Genomic DNA, 25,956 nt, shown 5'->3' with positions numbered 1-25,956 from the left:
GATGTGCATGTGGGGCAGGATCAGGATCAGACATTTCCTTCCGGTATGGCGTCTGGATGCTTCAGATCTCTGAGTACTGGACACTGTGGAAAATCGTTACAAGATCGATTTTGGGCAGGTTCCCCCGGATTCGGGTGTTCGTTGGACTCGTGTACCGGCTGCCAGACTGGAAAGGTTGCTTTACGTAGAGGGGTTGGGCCTATGTTAACGTCCAAACTAGGCCACCGAAATATGTAGTACAAAAGAGATGTTTGGACGTATATTAATAATCCACTTTTGAAACAACCACCTTGAAATCTAAGGCGGTTTTGGTGTTTTTATTTCACCTTTTTTGATTCAATGTTTCATTGACCAACACACAAAAACATTAACTCATGACTTTGAAAAGGACACTCAGTACATACACATTTGTGAAACTTCAATAATACAACATCAATCACAATTTTACAAAAAAGAACATTAATGACATCACATCCTTACACATACCAGACCAGTCCTTATTTTACAAGAAAGCATGGTGGTACATATTATTTTTGTAAACCAAAACAACCTGCCATGTACAGCTAAGCACCACTACAGTACACCAGGCTAATCGTCCTGTTTGTATGCACAATTGTGCTTTGGGTTAAGTGGTAGATACTGCTAGTTGGGTGGGGTCGACACGTTTCAGAACCCAATACAAATTCAGGGTTCTCCTCAGGACCGGAACATGGTCGAACGCTAAGAAAAATAATAAAACATTGTTTAAAATAATTTAAGCTCCCTGTAATCTAATTCTCTATCTACATCCTTTCAAGTAATTTCAAGTAATTTAGTCTTACCTTATGTATGAATGGGGCAAGCACTTGTGGTGTTATAAAAAAAAACACAACAGGGCAAGGATGCCTTAATTTTCTAAAATTACAAACACAGGGTTGTTTAATAAAGATACAGCCTGGGTGCAGTTCAGTAAAGCTGCCCAACCACTTCCAGAGCCCAAACGTGATGTACTAGTTTGGAGAAACCACTTACCTTGTAAAATGGTCCAGCAGCGCCTATTGGCGTGTCCTTGTAATAATTGGCACTGTTGGAAGGTGTCCAGGAGTTACTGGTAAAACAGGCCATTTGCAGGGTGCCAGAGTCAGAAATGGGTACAGGTGCCTATTCCATTTTGTTCTTGGTTCAGAAAGTCTTCGGGCGGAGGGGGATTGGTTTCGGCCCGTTCTAGATCTAAAGTGTGTCAAATCCTGGGTTTGTGCTGCTCACTGCCGTTTGTTGGACATTCAGGAGATTGTTCCTTTGGTCCGGCCAGGGGATTTGTTGGCCTCTTTTGATCTCGAGGACGCTTATCTCCACGTTCCTGTTGCAGCCTCCTCTCAGTGATTCCTGAGGTTCGTTGTAGAGGACGCCCATTTTCAGTTTTGTGTTCTCCCCCTCGGCCTCAAGTCCTCTCCAAGAGTCTTTACAAAGGTCCTGGCGCTACTGATGGCTATCCTTTATGCGGGGGAGGGAGGGGTCATTCATCCCTATTTGGACGATATCTTGCTTCATGCAGCGGAGGAGTCTCTTTTGGTCACTCAGGTTGTAAGGGTCTTGGAGGTTCTGCAGAGACCAGGATTTTTTGTGATTTAGGGGAAATCTTCTTTGAACCCCTCTCAGGACTTGGTCTTAATCAGGGCTTGTTTTCAGATTCTCAAGGACAGTGTTATTCTACCTGAGAGGTGACTGTTCTCGTTGCAGGCACAGGTTCAGCCCTTGATATCCCAGGAGGCTCCTCCGGCGGTGGAGTGGTTGAGGGTGCAGGGGCATTTGGCTTCGGTGAGGGTTCTTGTGCCCTGTGCCCAGTCTCACCTTCTTCGCCTAGCCAACTGGATTCTGGCTGTGTGGTCTCCAGGGGCCCAGTATCCGCTACGGATGACGGACTGAACCTGGGAGAACCACTTCTGGTGGCTCTGACACCAGCATCTTCTGGCTGGGGTTTTGTTGTCTCCCCTGGCTCAGCTGGTGGTAACGTCAGATGCCAGCCTGTCCGGTTGGGAGTGTGGCTGGGGTCAGAGCAGGTTCAGGGGTGCTGGTCTCTGCAGGACTCCCGAACTGGAGGGAGTTGAAGGTGATTTGGCTCACTCTACTCCTATTTCAGGAAGCTCTGCCGGGACAGATGGTGGTGGTTCAGACAGACAGTCTGGTGGCGAAGTCCTATGTCAACATTCAGGGGGGGACTTGGTCCAGATCCCTGAACTTGGTGGCTAGAGACATTTTCCTGTGGGCTCAGGACTGGTTTCTGGGGCTGTCTGCTCTTTACATTCGGGGGGTGGAGAATGTCTGAGCCGATCTGTTGAGCAAGGACATTCCCTCGTCCAAGGATTTCCATCTGCTTCCCAGTTTGTTCCTCCAGTTGGTGGTTCATTGGGGACTCCCGGTGGTAGACTTGTTTGCTGATCCAGGGAATGCCAAGGTGGGGCGGTTTTGCTCTCTGGATCAAGGGTTTGACGTGCCCTTGGACTCAGGGCCTGGGCTACGCTTTTCCTCCATTCCGACTGGCCAGGGCTTTTCTTGTTCGGGTCCAGAGGGAGTAGGCCCAGGTGGTGTTGATTGCGCTCAGGTTGCCTCGTGCTAATTGGTTTTCTCTCCTAGACTTGTTGCCCTGCGACCTAGAGTGAGTCCATCCTGTAGTTCCTTCTGTGTTGGGTTTTCCAGCTCTTACCCTGGGCACCTTTAGGAAGTTGCACTTGACGGCATTGACGGTTGAGCAGAGGGACTTAGCCTGACAATTGGCTGTGACCTTGCAGGCTTCTCGTAGGTCTACTACGCTTTTCTCTTATACCAGGCATTGGAGAGCTTTTTTGGCCTGGTGATTTCGTAAGGAGGTTGATCTTACTGTAGCTGATCTCTTTTTGGTTGTGCAGTTCCTGCAGGATGGTGCTCAGTTGGGTTTGTTGGTTGCTTTGTGCAGTGGGCAGCCATTATGGTATTATGGGGTTCCTTGCACAATTTGCATGATGATGAGGGCCAGGTGCCTCATTATTTTCCAGGGCCTTTTTAACCTTTTTCCTCGGCCTGTTCGTTCTGTTCTATTTTGGAATTTACAGTTTGTCTTTGATGTGCTGTCGGGTCCTCCTTTTGAACCCCTTGATGGTCTGGTGTTGAAGCTCTTGACTTTCAAGGCTTGTTTCTTGCTAGCCATCACATCCGCTAGGCGGTTGGGGGTGTTGGGGCCTTGTCCGGTAAGTATCCTTTCTGCAAGTTTTTTTGTGACCGGGTTGTGGTGGTGCCGGTTCAGTCAATTCTCCCTAAAGTAAATTCAGCTTTTCATCTCAGTCAGTAGGTGATTTTGCCTGAGTTTTGTCCTAATTCTTCCTCAGCTGAGGACTGTCGGTTGCACTGTGTGGATGTGCGGAGGACTTTGTTTTGGTATTTGCAAGTGGAGGAGTCCTTTCGGAAGGGGTATGCTTAGTGAGTTTTGGACCCTTAAGAATGGGGAAAACTGTCCAAGGCTACTTTGAGTTGGTGGATTTGGTCTCTGGTCCTTTTGACTTCCGAGGTAAATAGGGTGAATCCTCCTGTGGGTGTGCAGGAGCGCTCTATGCACAGTATGGCGGCTACTGTGGCTGAATTGCAAGGTACCACTGTGGTGATAATTTGTAGGGTGACGACTTGTTCTTCCCCTTCCACTTTTGTCCACTACTATCGGAGTGTTGGTCTGGAACATTTGGATAATTTCCAGGGCCACACAGTCTTGTCCTTGATTGTTGTGTGTTCATTTTGGGTACGTTATGAAAATGGTGTTCTTCACTCAGTTGTCTGTCTCTGTTTTTGCTTGCTATTTCCTCATTTGCTAAGAAGGAAGGCGAGGGAGGGACAGGAGGTTGTGCGTCCATTACTTACTGATAATGGCAAACAACTAAAAATTTGGATATTCGATAAGTAAAGTTTCCCCCTCCCTCAAGCGCCTTGAGACCCTCTGGGTGAGTAGTGCGCTATACAAATTTTAAACTTGAACTTGAACTCCTAGTACTACTCCCTTGTCTTCCTTCAGGGTCCCTCCCGGTGCGGTTCAGCCGAGTTCTAGGCTTGGATTGTTTACTTGTTTACGTACAGGAGGGGGTGGGGGTCGATATGTTTTTATAAGCTGTGGGGTGGTTCTTGGGTAGGCAAAGGCCCTCGTGTTTTTATGATTTTTTATTTACTTTTTAAATATTGCTTAATGTACAAAACATACATACAATTAACATTGGGCCTATTTGTTAAGAAGGAAGGCGAGGGAGTAGGACTAGGAGCAATGCTATTATCAGTAAGTCATGGACGCATTCCACATCGCTACATTTTGTTTTTTTACATTGGTGCACTTCTGGGATCTTTGGAATTATACTCCAAATGGAGGGGAAATCCTACAGTAGTATATTTCTTACATTCCAGACTCCAGTTTTGTGAATTGGACATCAGGAAGTAGAGGAAGCATTCTACTCTTCTTTTTTCAGATGTGAAACAAAGGTATTGCGTATTTCTCCTAATGATGTTCTTTTCAATACTTTGTTACATGACTTTGAGTGAAGACAAGCAAAATCTTTTATTCTTGAGCAGCCCTGAGCACTGCAGGAAACAGAGCAATGTGAATGTACAACTGAATAGAATGTATGAGTATAGTAAGAGCAGCACAGGAGTGCTTCTTACCATCTGCCATAAGTGTGCCACGTCCTTCTCATATGACAGCCACACTTTGAGCAAAGGACACAATGTAGCTCCCTTTGTAGCTCCTTGTATTATGTCTACTGGTCACCCCACATCACACAGTACAATCTTTGTTGGTAGTATTGAATGCACAAACAACTCGCACAAATAGCAACTTTATTTCCTATGGCCATTAGAATAATTATAGGATGCTGTAGATTTCATTAGCACTAGTACAAATTGCTTTTTTAAAAATCCAGAACACTGCTTGGTTCATTGAGCATCTGTGTCAATTGCTAAATGGCTGCAGATAGCTGCCTCATGCTCACAGAGATAGTACCCTATATTCATGAAAATATTAGTAGACATTTTCAGTTTCCCCATAACAATAGACCCAAAGGACAACATACGAGGTAAAGAAATAAACTGCAACTCACGTTTTAAAAAGAAAGTGGAATGCAAGCCTTGCTGTTCTGAGACACGTTATCCAGAGCACATATACTTCTAACTACATGTTTTCCCGTCAAAACCCTTGTGCATGTTTTGGAGGCAAAGTTATAAATGAAAAGTTATGATACTGATATCAATATTTTCCATCCTACCTGTAATTTGATTTAAATTTGATAATAGAAGAGAGTTACTTTGGTTCCCTGTGAAGTTTCACGCATAGCTCTTGGTATAACCTTAGCAGTAAAATATATAAATGAAGTCAATATTTTCTTTGCTAGTCAGTAAATAATGCAGTAATCCTAATTCAGCTATTGAATAGATAGATCAGTGAGAGGGTTAATTGATATTTATTGGAAGGTTTGGATTTTATTTTGTGTTCAACAATTTTTTTATTAAGGCTCTGTGCATAAGAGGAAATAAGGACTAAACAATAATATTCACTGGAGAACACGTATTGTACGCTTAATACTAGAAACAAATCACATTAGAAAGTAAACAACATATTTTACACTAGGGAGTTTTAAGTACCATATAGTAAGTCAGCCTTGGAGGATATGCATAAGCCAGGTCTTTGTTACCACACATGTTTCTCACATTTTTGACATGTGCTGTACAGGCTCTCCTCGTATGCTTTGTAAGAGAATTTGCTTACTTCCAGTTTGAAAGAATGTTTTCATCTCTACAGTAAGAAGCAAATCTGTCACCAAGCAGCATTAAGTGTATTGTTTCTTAGCAATGCATGCAGAACCATGCTTACTCCAGTATTGGAACTTTCATAGATTCCCATAGCTTGTATCATTTCTTGTCGTCGTAATGGGAGTTTTGGTAACCAAAATAACATAGCAGTAGGTACAAAAGAGAAAGAAGAAGGCCTAGGACTCATTCCCTTTTGTAGCATACCCACCTCTTGTTGCAAAAGAGACCAAAGTAAAGCAACTACCAATCGATTAGTCTCACCCCATAGAACCCTCCTGAGAGAACCTAAGAGCCTCAGACTTTCTACCGCACGTTGTGCTAAGGGAGTCTCCTGTGAGCTCTGCTCATTTCAACTCTAGTTGACTATTTTTCAGCAGTTCTTTTCTTCAGAATTGTTTAGTATTTCATCTTGAAATGTCTGACAAGGAGAAGGAAGCCCCTTTTAAGGCTTGTTCTACCTGTGGTAATATTGTATGTGGAGGACAGGCATAAGGACTGCATTTATTGCCTGTACCCTGACCACAAGGCTGCGGACTTCAAGATCTGCCGCACCTTCTCAACAAAGACTCTTTGGGAATGTGAGGGTGGCCTCCTCACTTGGCTCAAAAAGCTGAAGTCGAGGAAGGAAACTCTGTCAAGTGACAGCGAGGATTCATCATCTGCCACTTCATCCAGAAGGTCAGTGAAGAGGAGTAGGGCTTCCCCTTCACCATCTACAGACCATCCTGCAAAGGCCTCAAAAAAGACCCCCGTGAGTCTGAGAGCCGGAGTCCAAGCAAATCTCACCGTGGTGCAAAGGAGCGGGAACGACTACCTTCAGCTGTGGCAGTGGTGAAGTCTGCTAAATCTTTCAAAAAGCCTTCTTCTCTAACATATGAGAAGTCTGATAAAGACACCAAATTGTCGACGACGATGCAAAAGACTCAGTCGGCGAAGACTTCTAAAATACAGGTGGAAAAAGGATGGGCTGGTCAACAGTACCGTCAAGTCTCCACATTTCGACGTCCGTGTCGACATGGGCGTGGACGACGATTATGGCGACGTCGACGAAGATGTTGACGAGAGTGTCAACGACGGTAGCGGCGATGACTGTGTCGATGACGAAGGCATCTACAACGACGGGAGTGTCGACGGTTTCGTCTACGACAGTGTTGACGACGCCCATCTCTTTGTCGATGATTTAACCGTCGAATCTCCCGTCGACTACCTCGTCATGGATGATTTCTCTTTCATCCTCATCGCCGGCGGTACCGTCGACGGCATCTTCGTCGACGAAGAGAATCACCATTTCCTTGAAAAGGATAACCCCGGATATGACATCTCCAATGAGGGTTGCCCCCTCGCCTCCCGCACTGTTGCTTGAAGAAGAAGAGGATTCTGAGGGAGATGAAAATGATTCTTTTGGCTATGCCAATAGCCCCTCACAACTTCTGGTCAAATGCCAAGACACTGATTCTGAAGGCGAATACCTTCATGAGCACTCATACCAGCATTCTTTTTATCGTCAAGAAGAAGCGGGCCAAGAGATGATTTCTGTTCTTCTTCCCTCTTGGCAGATCTTCAGGGCAAGTTGCTGGACTATAGGAAAAGGTTCGCACAACCTCCTCCTCCTCCTACATTTTCTGCTGTCCAAGAAGCATCTGTTCCAGCAGCTTCTTTGGTGGTTTCACCAAAAGCACCATTCCAGATTGTTTCATAGCTGCAGGTCTCCAGCCCAGGTATACCTCGAGTGGTTCCGGAGGTACAGGACGATTCCTCGGACGAGGATCAGGACGATAGCAACAGGCCTGACCAGTGTGTGGAGTGGGATGACTACGTGATTCCGGACCCAGCTTCTCCGATTCCGGATACAGTTGATTCTACCCCGACAGACATTGGGGGGTTTCACAAACTTATGGAAAGAACCTCAAGTAGATTTGAACTTCCCATGTCTTCTGTTTACATAGAGTGTTTTCTTTATGATTTTAAAGAACATTATTGAAAAGCGGTCTGTTCCATTCCGAATGTCAATTTTGGAAAAACAGGGGACCCCTACCAATGATGTGTTCGCTACATGTAGGGTATAGTAATCATTTGAAAAAAGGAACTGTAGCAAACAATTTATATATTAAACGCCATTTCCTATGGGGTAAGAATCTATCAATATAGTGCACATGACAACGTGAAAAAGCAATAATAACAAACTTTTATAAAAATATAGTCAATTTATATATATTTTTCTCTTTATCTGTATCATATATGTTTTCATTTATAGTTAATTCAAGATATTCGTATCATTTTATATAAATGTAGTCAACCGTGTGAACAAAGAAAAAACATGCACAAAAGACACAAATCAACATCAAATGACTAGATGGATTAAGGGATTATTAAAGCAGGCAAAGCGGTGAGTTGGAACACTACGCGCGTTTCGGCTACTGCCTTCATCAGGAGTCCGTCATTTGCAATAAAACATTATAGACAACATTTACGTCCTATGGTGGGGAAATTTAATTCCAAAATGAGAAAGATATGTATGTGACCCATGCGAAGTTGATGTGCACCTGCTTAGCTAGTCACCGATTCTTTTATTCTTGGCTGTTTTATGTAATCTATTCTAAGGATAGCCGAGGTGAAAGTGATATTTTTTTTAATATATATAACTTAAAAGACTTGTCTTTCTCTTCGTATGTAAAAGAATGGCCACGATGGATATCAATATAATATCTGAGAACGTCCAGCGTGATATCGTTTCAACAGCTGTGACGTGTTGGAAAGCGGCGTCCAGACAGCTACGTTGCCAGTCAGATTTTGACTAATGGATATGATATGACTTCCTTAGATAAAGTATTGACAGGCGTCTTTTAAGGACTGTTTACCGGACGCCTTAATCTGTAAAGGCCATTGTGTAAAGCGTAAGAATCTGAACAATTTCACAATGATTCTACGTAGCCGGGATTCTGTAGTGGAGATGCCGCCAACCGTATTCGAATAAAGTGTCCAATTTATTCGTATACGGTACGCGGTATCTCCACTACAGAATCTTACCATACCAGCATCAACTGTATTCTTCTTATGGTTCAACGCCTCAGTCCTATCGTCTGTCTTATAATCGGAGGCAAGGCCAGACCTTTTCTTTCTCTAAGTCTACCTCTAGAGGGAAGCAGAATCGCCAGGGGTGTCGCACCACTAAACGACAATAGCGGCCTTCTGGCTCTGCCTGCTGTACCCCCCTCCCCGACAAAATCGGTGGGAGGCAGGGTGTCTCAATACCTCCACAACTGGAAGGGGATTACATCAGTTCGTTGGGTACTCAACATCATCCAAGGTGGCCGTACGCTGGAGTTTGTTCATTTTACACCTTCCAAACCCCCTGCCGCCATGCCTTTGAAACTTCTGCGTCTTCTGCGGCTCGAAGTTCATCAGATGCTCCTCAAGGGAACTGTGGAGCCAGTCCCTTTTTCTCAGAAGGGAGAAGGTTTCTATTCCAGATTTTTTCTGGTCAAGAAGACGCTGGAGAAGTGGCCCCCCATTTTAGATCTCAGGGGGCTAAACACCTATCTCATAAGCCAATCCTTTCGGTGGTGCCTCTTCAGGATATTTCACGTCTCCTCAACCAAGGAAACTTCATGGCTACTCTCGATCTCGAAGATACATATTTTCACATACTCATTCATCCAGCCCTAGGAGGGTTCTGCGGTTTACAGTAGCCAAGAGCCACTTCCAGTTCAAAGTTCTACCTTTTGGACTTCGGTCTGCTCCAAGGATCTTAACCAAGCTGCTGGCACCGGTGGCAGCTTTCCTATGGAGGCATCATTTTCAAATAATAATAATAATAAAGACATTTGTAAAGCGCATGGTTACGCCATCTCAGCGTTTTTTCCCCAGCTCTAAGTGAGAGGGAGGAGCAGTGACCTAAAGCAAACCGGCCATTACATTACATGCTGCTGGAAAATAGATGGGTTTTAAGCAGCTTTCTGAACTTGATCTCAGAGCTTTCCAGCCTGAGTTTTAGAGGGAGTCTATTCCAATTCTGAGCGGCTCGGACCCTAAAAGAACAACCCCCCATCCTGGCCTTCTTTACCTTAGGGATCTCCAGTAGGCCAGTGCCAGTAGATCTCAGAACCCTCCTTGGCGCATATCGGCTGATCAAGTCATTCAGATAGGATGGACCAGCATTGTTAAGAGACTTAAACATGACTCTTTCTTTTACTGGTAGCCAGTGCAATGAATTAAGGGCTTTCTTAGAGGCCGCCCTACTAGGCTGACTAAGGACCAGCCACGCAGCGGCATTCTGCAGCACCTGTAGTCATCCTAGACTTTTATCCGTTGCCCCTAGATATAGTATGTTGGCATAATGAAGGCGAGACGTTATGAGCGAGTGTACCAAGGTCTTTCTTCCCCCTACTGGGAGAAGATCCAGTGTTTTCCGCAGTTTTTTCAACACACCAAAACATTTTCCAACTACCTTTCTTATGTGTCCCATCATAAGAAAGAGCGGGGTCTACACAAAACCCCAGATTCTTCGCCTCCCGGCACGGTACAGGGGTGACACCCAAGCTTGAAGGCCACCATTCCGTCGACCAGCACGAGGAACTGCCTCCCACCACCAGCACCTCGGTTTTGCTACCATTCAGTTTAAGGCAGTTCCTTTCCATCCAGGAGGCAAGCTCCTGCATGCAGGCCCTAAAGTTGGATGCAGCCGTCTCCAGAGCCTGGAATAGGGAGATCATCAGCTGGGTGTCGTCTGCATAGGAGACCACTCCAACTCCAAAGCCCTGCACGATACCTGCCAGCGGCGACATATATAAATTAAACAAGGTGGGACTCAGGGCAGAGCCCTGAGGCACTCCCTGCTGCAATTTAATGTCTTTGGAATCGTGTACACCCAGTCTGACCTGAAAGCTGCGTCCAGTTAGAAAAGACTTCAGCCATTTCAAGGCAGATCCTGAGACACCACATTTATTCAAACACTGCAGCAAGGTGTAATGTGCTATAGTGTCGAACGCAGCACTAAGATCTAACATGATTAGTTCCATAGTGTGTCCCGCATCTGCCTCCTTTCTGATGGTTTCTGTGGCCCTTAACAGAGCAGTTTCCGTGGAATATCCTGCCTGAAAACCAGACTGCGTCGGGTGAAGGAGGCTCTCATCTTCCAGATGTGTAATAAGTTGGCGGTTGGCCACCTTCTCCGCCACCTTAGCCAGAAAAGGCAGAAGCGAGATCGGCCGAAAGTTGTCCAGTTTGTCTAGGCCAATATTGGGCTACTTCCTAACTGGGAGAACAATAGCACGTTTCCAGTTTTCTGGCAGCATGTGTTGGCTAAACGAGACATCCAGCATGTGTCTGATAAATGGTTCAAGAATTTCCAGACTCTCACACACCACCTTAGCAGGAGCAGGGTCTCTGGGCGAGCCAGATTTAACTCCAAGGCAAATGCTTTTCAGAATATCAGGAGTGTGAACGGTAAAGTTGTGTAGTCTAATCGCTGTCTTAGACTCTACTATCAGTTCTTCATAATCAGCTCCTCTCCTTACCGTGCCAACGAAGGATGAGTATATCATCTCTACCTTCTCGGAAAAGTAGTTAGCAATACGGTTACAATTAGCTGCATCAAGTCTTTCCCTACCTGGACGATTGGTTGCTGAAGGCCCCGACCAGCTGTGCAGCGAAAGAAACAGTTGATTCATGTACCAATCTGTTCATCAATCTGGGCCTGACTCTCAACAGGAAGAAGTCTTCTCTCTGCCCGTCCACAAAGGCACAATTCCTGGGAGCCATCCTAGACATGTCTCTCAGCAAGGCTTCTACATCCTTCGAAAGGCAAGAGAAACTAATGCCCATGGCTCATCTATTGCGAAAAAAAAGTCTTTCAGCACGTCGTTACAAATCCCTGCTGGGAGTAACTTCTTTGTGCATTCCTTTAATACTCCTCTGCAGGTTGCGGATGCGGTCACTTCAGGAGCAGCCCGACATGCAATGGCAGCAAGTTCACGGATCGTTCGACGACAAGAAAGTGGTCACTGCTGCAAAGAAGAATGTAGCCTTGTGATGGATGAAGGAATAAAATGTATCCCAGGTCTATCCTTCGTAATCAATCGAGCTCCTCAAGTAGTAACTACAGATGCCTCGCTGGAAGGCTGGGGTGCAGCGCTTCAAGAATTGCATGTAAGCGGACATTGGTTGCCTCGGGACCGCCTTCTTCATATCAGTCTCCTGGAACTCAGGGCGATTCATCTGGCACTACCAGCTTTTCTTCCATGGTTGCAGGGTTCAACTGTTCTCGTCTGCACGGATAATACCATGACCATGCACTACATAAACAAAGAAGGGGGTATCAGATCTCTTCCGTTGTCGCAGGAGGCCCAGAAGATTTGGAAGTGGGTGATCCTACACGGAATATCGCTACAGGCAGAACACCTTCCTGGAGTGCTTAACACGAAGGCAGAAATGCTCAGCAGGCTTTAGTTAGTCAGCCACGAATGGGAACGAAACCAGACTGTCTTGGTGGAGATTTTCCACCTGTGGGGTAAACACTCAATAGATCTCTTTGCCACCCCGGGGAACAAAAAATGTCAGTTTTGTGCCAGCAAGCTACACCATCGCGGATCGCTAGGGAATGCGCTTTTGATAGCCTGGTCAGGCGCATTTGTATACGCCTTCCCCCCCATTCCGTTAATACCTAGAATACTCAACAATATCAAAACTGAGCCGTGCAGGATGATCCTAATAGCTCCAGCTTGGTCAAGGCAGTTTTGGTTCACAGACCTTCACCTGCTCTCTCTGGTCCCTCGCCGTCCTCTACGGACGGTCCGGGATCTACTCACGATGTCCCAGGGCCAGGCCTGGCATTCAGATCCTCGCTCCTTACACCTGTCAGCATGACTCCTGAGCAGCAAGAGTTTGTTGGTCTAGATCTTTCGGAAGAGAGAAGGAGGGTTCTCTCTCAGGCTAGAGCTCCTTCTACTAACAAGACATACCATTTAAAAGGGAAATGATTTTGTATCTGGTGTCAACAGGAAGACATCGACCCCTTTTCGTCTCAGCCTCACCAGGTTCTTCCTTATTTCTTGTCTTTGGCTAAGGCGGGGCTGGCTCATTCATCCATAAAGGTTTATTTGGCAGCAGTTTCTCGCTATAGACGAACTGCATCTGGGCCTTCCCTTTGGTCAGCCAGGATTATTAAGCAATTTCTCAAGGGCCTATTTAGAGTCTTTCCCCCAGTGAGGCCTCCTCCCCCCACGTGGCACTTGAATTTGGTTCTCACCCAGCTGATGAAGCATCCCTTTGAACCGATTCATCGAGCAGATATGAAATACCTCTCGTGGAAGATGGCCCTCCTTCTAGCTCTCACTTCGGCAAGAAAAATTGGTGAGTTGCAAGCTCTAACGATCCAGGAACCCTTCCTCCAATTCAAGAGAAATACTGTGATTCTAAGGACTAATTCAAAGTTCATACCTAAGTCGCCATCGGACTTTCTTTTAAATGATTCTTAAGGCTCTCTTTCCTCAACTTTCTACGCCGGCGGAAAGGGCACTCCATTCACTGGATGTGCAGAGATGCTTGAAGTTTTATTTGGACCGTACCAAAGAATTTCGGGAGTCTTCTCAGCTGTTCATTGCATTTATTGCTACCCGCAAGGGCTTATCCCTGTCCAAACAGGGTATTGCTCGGTGGGTATCCAGTGCAATAAGATTCTGTCATTCAGCAGCGGGCAAGCCTCTAGAGGGCACAGTCAGAGCACGCTCTACAAGGTCTATGACTTCATCTACGACTCTCTTTGCGGGAGTCCTGATTAAAGATATCTGCAGGGCTGCAACTTGGAGCAGCATGCACACCTTCACAAGACATTGCCTGGAGACCTCGGCAGAAGAAGACAGGCTGTAGGCCAGGCAGTCCTGAGGAACCTCTTCCATTGGTGAGACAATAAATACTGGCTTTGACGTAGAGCCAGATGAGGAAAAACAATGAATGTTCATTAAGTATCAGGCAAAACCATGCTACATGCGCCTATGTGGTATTCCTCAGATTGTGGCGCAAGCTAGTGCAAGGGTTGGTTGTCGACGTTTCAACTCTAAATGAAAAGCAAGGTGTCCTTATAACCTTAGAAGGGGGTCTTCATCAGGACTAGGGTGGGGTGGCGGGGCAGGATTACCGTGAATAGTACATGGATGGTTGGGCCAGACTGCTCCAGTCCAGGGAGAACGAGACAATGTGGGCCAGGAAGAATCATGGTCCCAAGTGCTCAATCGAAAAGTTAAATCCGCCACTTAGGTCAGCTGTATCTGAAGGTGCGATTGATGCCGGTGTCTAGTATGGATCCTCTTCTCCCCTGTTAGTTATTTCCTTGGGAGACCGTTACAAGAAGAAAATGCTTACTTCACTAATTTCTCAACATCACGCTTCTGGCTTCCAATATCAAAAGCAAGGTTATAATTTACTACAAGATGCAGGTAACGTGCAAATGTACTACCTCAGATGAAATGGCTTGTATATCTATCAGAGTCTTGAAACTTAGCAGGCATATTGATTGAATAATTTTCTTAGGGGAGAAGGGTTAGCTTAATTCAGTTAAGTTGTTATTTCACTTATCAGTTGGTTTGTTAATTTTGGTTTTTTTGTATTTTCAAGATTTACTAAATTTGAAGGCAACTTTGCATGATCTCTAAAATCCTGGACGGCTATTTTTTTTGTTTACATCTTTTTATTGACAATTTTGACTGGCTACGCTGTTAGTCTGCTTTTATTTACCACAAAACTACAAGTCTCAGTCAATTTTAACATTCTCTCTTGTGGAGTTTAAATTCATTTTGGAATTATACAAATGATTTGTACACCATTCTCATAATTCCGAGAAATAAACCTATCCCTGATTTCTTCCAGTTGACCCAGGAGATACATTTTTTATTGATTTTGAGTTTTTCATTCTTCCAAATGGAAGCGGATAGGTCGTTTTTTTAAGTTAAGCATCTATTTTCTGGATAGCCACCATCGTGGATGTGGAGTAATCAAGAATCTACTATTATTTCAGTTTTGAACTTTTTTGTTGTTAATGTAAACTCTTGTGTTCAATTGATTACTTCGTATGTTAACCTGTTAATACACCTTTGTTAGAGAGCAATTGTAGTATATACAACAAGGAGAGACCACAGTGAATGCAAAAAGCTCCATATGGTTCGATGGAAAGTTGGCTCAAGTTCTGCAAAACCATACAAAGTGTTTTTGCATCATTCCAAACACTGGCAAGAAAAGTGCAGATTAAAAAGTTGAATCTTTTGTCTGCTTTGTGATTGGAGTTTCCAGCCATGCGTGAAAGTGTGTGTTTACACCATTCTGCTGCCACTACCCGCATTCCAGACAGGCCTAGGCCCGATCATCATCTGAAAAATGGTAACTCAATGATAAGAAGCATGTTTCATTGGGTCTAAATAGGAACTTTACTATGGTACAACCCGCACTACATTAGTGTTTTGCTTACTTGTACTACTGTTTGTGAGTTTATCCTAACACATTTTTATGCAGGATTCTATAGTCTTGGATTTGACTGTATTCTACTTATATTCAGATTTCAGAGATTCAAATTTCATACACATTACTTTAATGGTTTAACAAATGAGTAGTAAAAGTGGTAATATACTCCAGACTTCTTTCATTGTGAACATACTTCCATTGCCCGTCTGGCAGTATTTCAGGGATACACCTGCACGATTAGAATTTGGAATTCTGATGACGTGCAAATTGTTGTATATTGTGTGACTAAAATACTTGACATTGTGTTGTCTTCCCACAAATTGTACTGTTTCGACATATGATTGTAATTATCAAGATTGTGTAATGTTTTGTTTCCTTGTTAGATTGGCGGGACCCTGAACTCATGAGGGAGATTGAAGCAGCCACTGGAGAGGACCTAGGATCCTCTTTATGCCCTGGGAAAGGAAAAGGAAAGGGGAAAGGAAAGAAAAAAGGAAAGAAAAATAAGTATCCAAATTTAACTGATCTAAAACATAATGCAAACACATCACGTTCACGGCTTGAGAAAAAGGTTTTTAACAAGTAAGATACCAAACTCGATATTAACTTAGGTTAATAATGCATGAATATATAAATAATGAGTTTACCTTGCATATGAAGACACTGTGCATCGCCTTACTGTTTTGGACATGGCACGAAAAATTTGATATGCAATTTCAATTTAATACTGACCACTTGAGTTAAAGGATTAGTATGATATGTTGTGTTAATTTTCTATATTACCACTAAACTGGTTTCATAGTGCTAATGAGCATGTAATTTGATTTTCTTTAAAAGAACATTTTGCTGTTGGAAAAAGTTTTCAGGAATCAATGTAATGCCTAAATGTTCTCAATTAAGTGAATAACCATTGGAAGAGTGTTCTACCAGTTACAGAGAGTGTTTGCCCTTGAAGGGATTTCTGGAAAGTGATAACTGTGATAATGCTTTCTAGGAAGATTTTACTCTGCAAACAAGATCACAAAGTGACAAACTTGCATGAATAAATGAAGGACCATCATTGTAGACAATTTGGAGTGGTTTATACTACATCCTGTTTGATGTTGTATGTCAGATCCAGTGATAGAGAAGGCAATATAGGACAATCCTCCCGCATTTTATTAGTCAAATGGTTGCCTTTTGTATTTGTTGGACTAACCTATGTTCTGGGAATGGGTAAAATGCTACACTCTCTGTTTAAGACCATTAGATACAAAAAACAAGATTTAGAACTCCTATTTACCATTGGGGTTCAAGATAGTTTACTGCTCACGAGAAACCCAGATTTGTTTGTGCCAAACAAGACTGACATAATTTATTACATAGTTGTGTAGAGCACTGCATGTCACCTTTCAGGTGCCTCAGAGCGCTTAGGGGCTCCAGGGATTGTATGTGGTGGGACAGGGAAAACAAGAGGACAGTCGGGTAAAGGGGAGGGGGGGCAAACTAATCTTCTTCAGTCACAACTCACATATGCATGAAGTTCATTCGTAAGTACTGCTGCTTGGCTTGGTTCTAAGGCTATTTCTGAAGTGCCTGTACTTTGATTCTGCCATCCGGCTGAGGTTCTCTCTGTTCCACAGGCCTGGGATTCTGGACATCCAAGACCCATCTTCAGTGCTTAATCTTATTTGAAGGCTCGTTAGGCTATTAACCCCTTTGCTGCGGCGGCAATTCCGCCACAGCGCTGGGGGGGGGAGGGGGGGGGGGGTAGAGCGGCGGCCGCATGCTCGTGACGGAGCCGCTCCGTCACGAGCCGCGGTTGCGCCGTGCTCATGACGGAGCGGTTCCGTCAACAATAGAACGCGCCGCGCAGGCGCGGCGGCCGGGCCATGACGGAACCGCTCCGTCATGAGCACAGCGCAACCGCGGCTCATGACGGAGCGGCTCTGTCATGAGCATGCAAGGGCTTAAGCACTCAGTTAATAAGTGCAGGTCTCTCTTTGGCACATAGTGCAGTGCAAGTTGCTGAAGATATTCAGTAGGCCTTATTTTAGGACTAAGGGTCTGATGTGCTATTCCCATTTCAAACCAGGAATGTGCAATTTGCACACCAACTAGTTTGAGAATATAAATGCAATTTGCAAAGCAACGTATGTACGAATAGGTCGCATAGCATACTTTCTATTTTTAGAAGATCAAAAACTGATCTGCCTAATGAAAATTAATTAAGCAGGTCACGTTTTGCAATTCCCTGTGATTGGCTTCAAATGCCAGGATGGAGGCTTGCAGGGGACAGCAGACCTCCATCTCAGCATTTACATTTCTAAACCGGAAACATTTTTTTAAAAGCTGCCTATTACCATTACAGTGGCAGGTGCTGTGTTTAAAAGAAATGTGTCCTGTCTGGGAAGACATCATGAGGAGCAGTCTTCCCCGTAGCACCTGACATTATTCCCATTGTGGAAGTTACCCCACGGGGACAGCTTCCCCTTTGAGCTCCCCCTTTTAGAATTTGTTACCACCACTTCCCATAACTGATCAGTGGTTTGCAGGTATGGCTGGGTCTAAACTAGGGTGGCATGGTGAGCAAAAAAGGATGGATTAAATCCAGATCTATTGACTGGTAGTGAATGTTTTATTTTCTCTGCATTCCATCCACTGTGTCACTTGCTTTCTCGCCTTAAGTGCGCTGAGTATGCCCAAACATGGGTCCTAGGCTCACTGTGCCACTGGATTCAAGCTAGCCTGGCTGATAAGGGGTGATGCCAAGAAACCGGTCCCTGGAAGCTTGTTTCCGGTCCAGGAATGACCTGGGCTGGCAGTTTGTGCTGGACAGTTCTCATGAGGCACAGAGTCAAGACTGATTGGCATATGACTGGGCCTTAACTGGGGTGGCATGATGATCTATTGACTGGGGTGAATGTTTGATTTGCTCTGCATTCTGTCCATTATCCGGTTGTCTTTTGCAGTGGTTTGCAGCAACAGTTTCTGTCTTAAACCGTTGATATAGATCATTGCAACTCCCATGCTCAATAGGTATAACCTTTTGATGCAATCTCCTTTTTGTGCTTCATAGTGGAGCGCAAAAACCCTTTTACGACTCAAAGAATTTTCTGGCTGGTAAAAGGGCATTGATATATTGTAAAAAGATTGTTTGCAGTTGCAAACTGTTGTTTTTTTCTTCAAATTGCAGGCTTTGCTGCCGCAAATCACCGGGTGGTTGGAACTTTTTCTTGCATCTACACAGATCCAGTAAAATGTTGTTACGGCTGGTTTTTATAGTCATGCGTACCCAAGTTAAGGCCAATTCTGGCTGATGTTGTCTGTATCATTGAGTTTCTAGAAGAACCTAGTATAAATGCAATGATGGCCAGTAGGTTTTGGGAGGAGGGAGTGGGCGGGACACACACACACACGCTCACATACACATAACACTCACAACCAGGCGCGCACACACACAAACGCATTCATTCACACATGCACGCAAGCACGCACCAAGCAATGTAAAAAGAACTTAAATCACACTTACCTTTAGCCAGCTCTGCTCTGCCTCGGAGGTTCCAGGAGGCTTGGGACTGCTGCCTTCCCTCAAAGGTCAGCCAATGAGGGAAAGCAGCAGTCCTATCGTCATCACAGAGTGGGATGGGGTCAGGGAGACTACTGACCCCACCCCACTCTGTGATGAAGTGTCACTGATTGACACTCGACCCTGGGTACTTCAGGGCTTAAAACTGAAGCGCCCAGGTGTGAGGCAATCGGTGACGCCATCCCTCGTCACTGAGGGAAGGGCCTCAGCAACCTTTGCTGAACTGAGAAAGTCACGCCCAACGGAGCTGTGACTTTCTCAGGCCAGCAAAGTTCAGTTCAGGCAGCCAGGAGCCAGCGCTAAATGCGCATGTGTGTCTCCTGGCTGCTTAAACTGAAAGTGAATAGTGTCTGTCAGGCTGACTTTTGTTCAGCCTGACAGACACTGTTCCCACGGAGAAAAAGGGGGAGGGCGGGGCCCTTCCGCCCAAATGGACCAGCCGCGCCTATATAAATGGTGTTTCAAAAATGTCTGTTTTCACCAGGGATCTCATCATCTCCACCTTGTAGTCAGTGTAGAAGAATGGGTTTTAAGTAGTAGTGAGGTTGCCAAAGATACAATACATACACATGCACATTGTGTAATATTCAGTCAGGAGCGACAGAAGGGATAACCAACCTCTATTTTTTTTTATAAGAGTTCAGTGTTTCAGATAAATGGGAAAGCGGCACTGGAAAAGCAAAAAATGCATCTTACTTTTCAAGGTTAATTAGAAAGGATTTCTTCGGACAGAGGAAATGGAGTTTCATCTGTAGGGTGCGCTCCCAGAAAAAGATCGTCTAAGAGTTATTTTCTTTCAATTTAGGTATTCAAGAAAGAGAGTGTCTGAACCCTGAGTTTGCCAATGGACGACTGAAATGATTAGCTTATGTGCTATTTATTTATGCATATATAAACCTAACTTTGTAGAGTGAAAGGCTCCTTTTCCGACCTACCTTGTCTATATACAAATACTTGTCTCGCAAAAAGACCATATGTAGTTCCTTTTGAGGCTTCAAGTAGGTTTTTTCAAATGTAGCTCATTTTAGGTTGTATAAACAGTAATTGAAATTATATTTTGCAAATTGTTCTGCCTGAACAGGTGACTTTCTGTTGCAGAGCTCCTTTGATACGTCCAGTCTTGGATTTATTGTAGTCCCCAGCTGCTAGTAAAGGGAGAACCTAGTGAAGTTAAAATGTATCAGGTTACCCAACAGCACGGGCTTAAATGTTACTTAAGTGTTGAGGAGGTCCAGGTTAGCAAATAGTATTCTGTATGAATTAATGATGAATATGGGTATTGTTCACTACTGAGCTGTAACCACTACAAGTGTAAAGCTTTAAAATATCTTAAGTCTACAGCTGTGGAAATCTAACCAACTAAGTTATGTGATGATTATTGAAGAAACACGAGGAACCTCCTCATTCTCTTTATCTGAAGAATGGAAGGCAATGACATTTTTATTTTCGTCCATCCATTCATTCCTTTAAAAAAAAACAGGGATTTACAACCTAAAACATGTACCTATCTTGGTCCTTCCCATACAATGCTTTTCATTTTGATCCCGCCACCTACCAATCCCCCGCAAACCCAGTTCTCCCTGATCTCCTGGGTTTCTGTTTGATGCTGAAGGGTTCACATTTCTCTTTTATTAAGGAGTTCGCCAGAATATATCAGCTACGGTGAGTGGCAGTCCAGCTGCTAAGATGTGGAAACTCCTAAAGCTTCCTCTATAGTTAATGACTCGTACAAAGGTAAAAAATCAGCTTAGCACATGAGCCAGCAACTTGGTATTTGTTCGTTTGGCAAGGTCTTCTAACGAAGCGAGCAAGATCACTTAAGTACTAAAGTCACACCCAGTCATGACTAGTTTAACCAGGGTCTTTACCTAAATGTATTACTTGACGGTTTGTGTCGATTCTCTGTTTAATGAAAATAGCTGCTGGAGATTTAGCAATGGCTTGGAAAATAAGATATTAAAAGTTATCATGTATAAGTTCCAAATTAGAATATCCTACCACTTCAACTCCTTTTCAGGGATGCCAGCGCTATATAAATGCAATTTCAATGCACTTTGTAATCTTTCTGATTTGGGGATCATGATCTGACTGTATAACGACACACTGGGAGGTTTTTTTTGCTTATGTGCGATGGCCTAACAAGTTACGGTCTTACTTTATGCATCTGAACTCATCTGAACAGTACACGTTTGAATTCCTACACGTCCAACTCTCTTGGATTGCAGTTATGGCATAGCTTTTAACAATGTAGTTTACCACCCAAGTGAATTTGGTTCACGTTTTGCAAATAGTTCTGCACAGATCGCTGAAGAACACAGAACATGTGCATTTAAACAGCAAGGCAGTGTTGCTGTGCTTTCCCGAGCTTGTGGAAGCCAGTCATATGTGAGCTGTGTTCTTGGTGTCTATAGGGTGGGATGAATAGATAGGATAGAGCAGGCCCACTTTTTGAAAATCCCCTCAGTATATCAGTGGTATGAAATAAGCAGAAGGCTCAGAACCAGAGCTTAAGGTTGCTTTCAGAAACATTTGTCTAGGTTTTGGTGGTTTGCCCTTCATTTGTTTCACCTCCATTCGCTCTGGCTACTTTCGGGGTGGTTGTCGAGACACAAAGACCAGCAGCACAGGTGAGAGACAAAATATATTGGCTAATTGCAAGCTAGTTAAATAGGCACACATGATGTGATACACTTGACGTGTTCAAAATGTATTTATATTTGTAACTCACTGTATAGGTTTAATATATTAGATCAGAGCAAAATGGTTTCCAAAATGATGATCTCTGTGCCCAGTGTTCACCAAAACCTACCCATATGTTTCATAGTTGAATAAATTAGTGTAGAATACCAAACAAAAATTTTGCCAAATGAAATCCCCCCCAAATATGTCTGTACTTTTCCAAATAGCTTAGAGTGGTCAACAAGAGGGCAGAGTAGAGATTTGAGATGAGCCTTCTTAAGATGGTGTTTTATAATGGAAGATGGGTTTCTCCTTTCTTATTTTATTTTCAAATATGCCTAGCAAAGATAGTGAGAAATGGTGAAAATCCACAATGGAGAGCATGTGTAAAATCGAAAACACAATGCATGTAAAGCACTGTGTAAATTTCTGCAATCATAGCAAGGACACATACGTTTTGTTTTTTACTATGTTGGCCGAAAGGAAAGAAAACGTGTGCGGAGTTTGTTTTGCGTTTATAGATGCCTCTGTTCTTATAACTATTTTCCTCCTAAGCTTCCATCCTGTCCTTTTCATAAAAGGATATCTAGTCAGCAGCTGTGTACAACAACCTTGGCATTTGGTACAAACTTAAGTATTTACAGTGTTGAAAATTGAAGTAGTCTCCGAATGACACCTAGGAAACTTGCACATCTAGTATCCGAGTGGGATCGCATTTCATTTGCAGTATCTCACAAGAGAGTGGTGTTAATGTAAAACATTTGAGTGTCAAGGCTACTGTGCAGGTTTACAGAGACACTTTTCTCGTACAAATTAGACCACAACTTTCTTGCAGCATCATTTTTTTCCCTTAAATCATTACTTCTCGTTACGTTAAGTGCACTTGTACTGTCGCTAATCGATCAGTTTGAAACCATGACTTACAGGTTACCTACACTTATACAACATACTTGGTCAAGTTAGTTTAATATGATATAAAATGTAGAATTGCAAAATACTTACAGAAAGTTAATAAAATATCTCGCAAAGCTGGCATGATGTTTAATATGTTGGATATCCTTGGTATCTGTAGAAAAGGAGAAAAAACAACATACACGCAGCTCCATGTTCCCTTCTGAGACCAGGCACCAGATTAACTTGGACAGATCCTCAAAATTTCTTTCCATGGCAGTTCTGGTGGGACTCCAAAGGAAGTGACTTTTCACTTAGACACAGCAGTGGAGCTGGTGCTGGAAACCTTGCTTTATTGAACCTTTATGAAAGAGAAAACAAAAGATGGAGTTCAGATGCTAATGAAGGGCCATCTTGGGCTCCCCACTTCCTGGTTCTATTTTCCATCTTCTATTGGACTTCTTGTTGCTTCTGCTTTGTGAAGCTCCCTCGATAAAGGCATTATAAATAAGAATCAATTAGTAGATATTAAATCAATATTTGTCAAGTCTCTTGAAGATATTTACAAAAAAAGCTGCTTGATCTCACGGCATCATTATGAATAAATGGATGCGGGCCCTTTTGCGTTATTGGCTGCCATTCCAAATCTGATTTTAATTCCCTCTTTTGTCCCAAAACATCCCTTCCCTTTATTCATTTATCCTGGCCGTACTTGCTGACTACGTTTCTGGATGTATGAAGAGTTAACGTCAGCCCTACCTTTCCTCCCTAGGTCCTATGTGCTGGCTACTTAATTGCTCTTCAGCACATTTAAAAGGCGATCTTTAATCAGATGCAGCTATATAAAAAATCTACACGTCAAAAGCTTCTTACTATGGTGTTTGGAAGATTATAACACTCTTAAAAAGAAGTTGTTGCTTACCTGAGGTCAAATGAAAATCTTTCTGAATTTTAAATCGCACACTCCTTGTTGGTACAGGAATGGTACACGGTTGTGCATCCCTTGTTGGTACAGGAAGGGTACGAGGTTGTGCACACATACTCTGAACAACCAAACTGCGCTTGGAACTGGTATCTTGACTCTTTACAGGGCGGCTAACATGCCAATGTAGCATGTACTCTTTAGCCTGGGTCTGTTCCTGGTAATAAGACCCAAGAATGTTTCGGTGACCCAAAGGAACGCACCAGGTGCGCCTTATTTGGGTGATCAGGGACTGCTTCCCATGTCTTCGGTTGCTGATATGAAGCAATTGTGTCAGCATACCGATTTTTTTGGTTTAATAGTATTAAGCATTCTTTTTTTATGTTTCAGTAAGGAGTGTGGTACATGTTTTGCACCCAGGCTCTTTCACTCGTGTGTCTGTTGAGTGCATGTGTACGTTGTATATGTTTAGCACATACATGGCAATGAGACCTTTTCATGTTTACAAGTTTGCTTGGACCAGTGGGGTCTGTTTTGAATGGCCCCTGGTTAGCATGGCACAAAATGGAGGATGGATACAACTTTCCTCCAGCTATAGAAGTGTGTTAAATTAGGTAATTGATTAAGGGGAGTGAAACCCTACTCGAGCAACCACCATAATTCTTGTCAAGGTGAAAAATAAAAGTATCTAAATAAACCTGTGCATAACCCTCTGGTAGCTTGGCACAAAAGTAGTCGAGCTTAGCTCAGAGGCAATGTGTAAAGTATTTATGCAGCACATAAACAGTAATAACGTGTAAACACAACACAAGAAAGGTCCCGCACCAATTTAGAAAAATAGAGTAAAATGTAATAAAGTATTTGACGCCAAAACAACAAAATTACCGTAATTAGAACTGAAGATATCCAATTTCGAAGGTTGAGGCAAGTACAGCACCTAAAAACACAAATCACCACTTGCGGTCATCACGTCGTGCTAGACTGTGGGAAAGTCACAAGTTCAGGACAACCACGATGAAGTGCGGGCCAGATACAGGGACCAGGTTAGGCCCACAGGAAAGGTTCCCTTCTCTAAGGGCGGCGTGAAGAGTCAGGTTCCTGGTGGAGACGGCCATGAGATGCAGGGAAGCATTGTGGATGGTCGTTGTAGCATGAAGAGCAGGCTAGGTGTCGCAGACCATCGTCGCAGTGGCGGGAAAATCATACTGGGTGTTGTGGATTGTCGTTTCGGTAACTTCGCTTTGGTGGTCACTGGGGGCTGTAGATGCTGAAGCGTGAAATGCAGATCTTGTGTTACTATTTCGCTGAAGCACGTGTAAATAATCTGGAAAGCATGCCTGTCCCTTTTAAATATGTACATAATATATATTTAGGTTCTTTTTTAAAGACTAAGTCTGAGTGCACAAATCCAAGTAATTTTAGTCTGTTTAACCACTGGCTGTTTGTTACATTTTGCTTTTTGTATTTCTCATTGTGTTTTACTAAATGCAGCCAATTGAGAAGTGTTTAATTTGTATTGAACTAGTAATTACATTGTTTTAGGAGCCACCTCTGTGCAAGTATTACATATGTTTCTTTGTTAAAGACAACACCTAAGAAATGATGTTTTTTCACCATTTAACCAAGTTTGGCTTAAACCAAGATCTCATTTTTATGATTGTAAATGTGTATGTTCCATTCAACAAGTGTATGTTTTTTTCTCGCATTATCTGAGCATTTTTTGTGAAACATATTATGGGTTGATGCATCATGGCGGGCAAATATCTTTCGATAGGTTCCTATCTCCAAAGTATGTAGGGAGCAATAAATAAAGCAAATTGTGGCAATTCACAACTGGGAGCTCACACCACCTGTTATCTCCTAGTCTCCTGTGAGGCAGCTATATCTCTTGAATGGGGTACGTTCCTTGCATGTATGTCACATCCACCTCATTGGTTCACTGGAGCTTCATGTTGGCGGGCGGCAAGATCTTGGCACAAACGTCTGTGTCCCAAGGAGTGCACTCTGATGCCTGCCCAGGCCCTGGGGAGGCACCACTTGGAGATCAGGGACTCACTCTTACAGACACCAGGCAAGTCCAGTTGCAGGCCCAGGTGGGTTCGGTTGCAGCATGTCTGCTGGGCAGTTGCAGGGAGGCCTCTTGAGCTTGTTGTGCCCCTGTAACTCAGATAAGTCAGCCAACAGACCCTTGGGAGTCGCTAAGGTAGCCTGGGATAAAGGGAACAGGCCCAGCCTTCCTTCCCAGATAGTAGAACAGGGCTCAAGCAGCTGGGCAGTCCTTCTTCTGTAGGATCTGCAGGTCCATGAGTGTTCTAAAGAGTTGTTATGAGGATCCTATTTTTATACCTGGTGCTAGCTCTGAAGTGGAAGAAACTTCTGGAGTTTTCATCTCCACAGATGGTTCGGTTCTGGAATTTACTTCCTCCCTACCTTGGTTCCAAGATGTCTAAGGTTACCAAAGGCTAGTGTTACGTTCTTTGTCAACACTTGAGGCAGCCCCTATTGAAGTGCAAATGTGGTCAGGTTTAGCTCCACCCCAAATAGCTTTTCAGAATTGCACATCCTGATAACATCTAGTACCTCTTTTATGTTACTGTCTGGGAGGATTACACAAAGGTCAACTGCCCATTACATCTAGTCATGTGATCCAGGC

General features: G+C 43.7%; 1 protein-coding gene across 1 annotated transcript in view; it reads left to right on the top strand.

Annotated features, from left to right (window-relative positions):
* UVSSA (UV stimulated scaffold protein A) overlaps nt 1-25,956 on the top strand; it is a 287,721-nt gene that overhangs the window by 256,782 nt on the left and 4,983 nt on the right. Inside the window, exon 13 of the mRNA XM_086964233.1 lies at nt 15,627-15,825. Coding sequence (XP_086820359.1) covers nt 15,627-15,825 — 199 coding nt within the window. The remainder of the gene's footprint in view (nt 1-15,626; nt 15,826-25,956) is intronic.

This window comes from Lissotriton vulgaris, chromosome 3_2, assembly GCF_964263255.1.
Source record: "Lissotriton vulgaris chromosome 3_2, aLisVul1.2, whole genome shotgun sequence".
Classification (NCBI taxonomy): domain Eukaryota; kingdom Metazoa; phylum Chordata; class Amphibia; order Caudata; family Salamandridae; genus Lissotriton; species Lissotriton vulgaris.
This window is presented reverse-complemented; position numbering and strand designations above follow the sequence as displayed.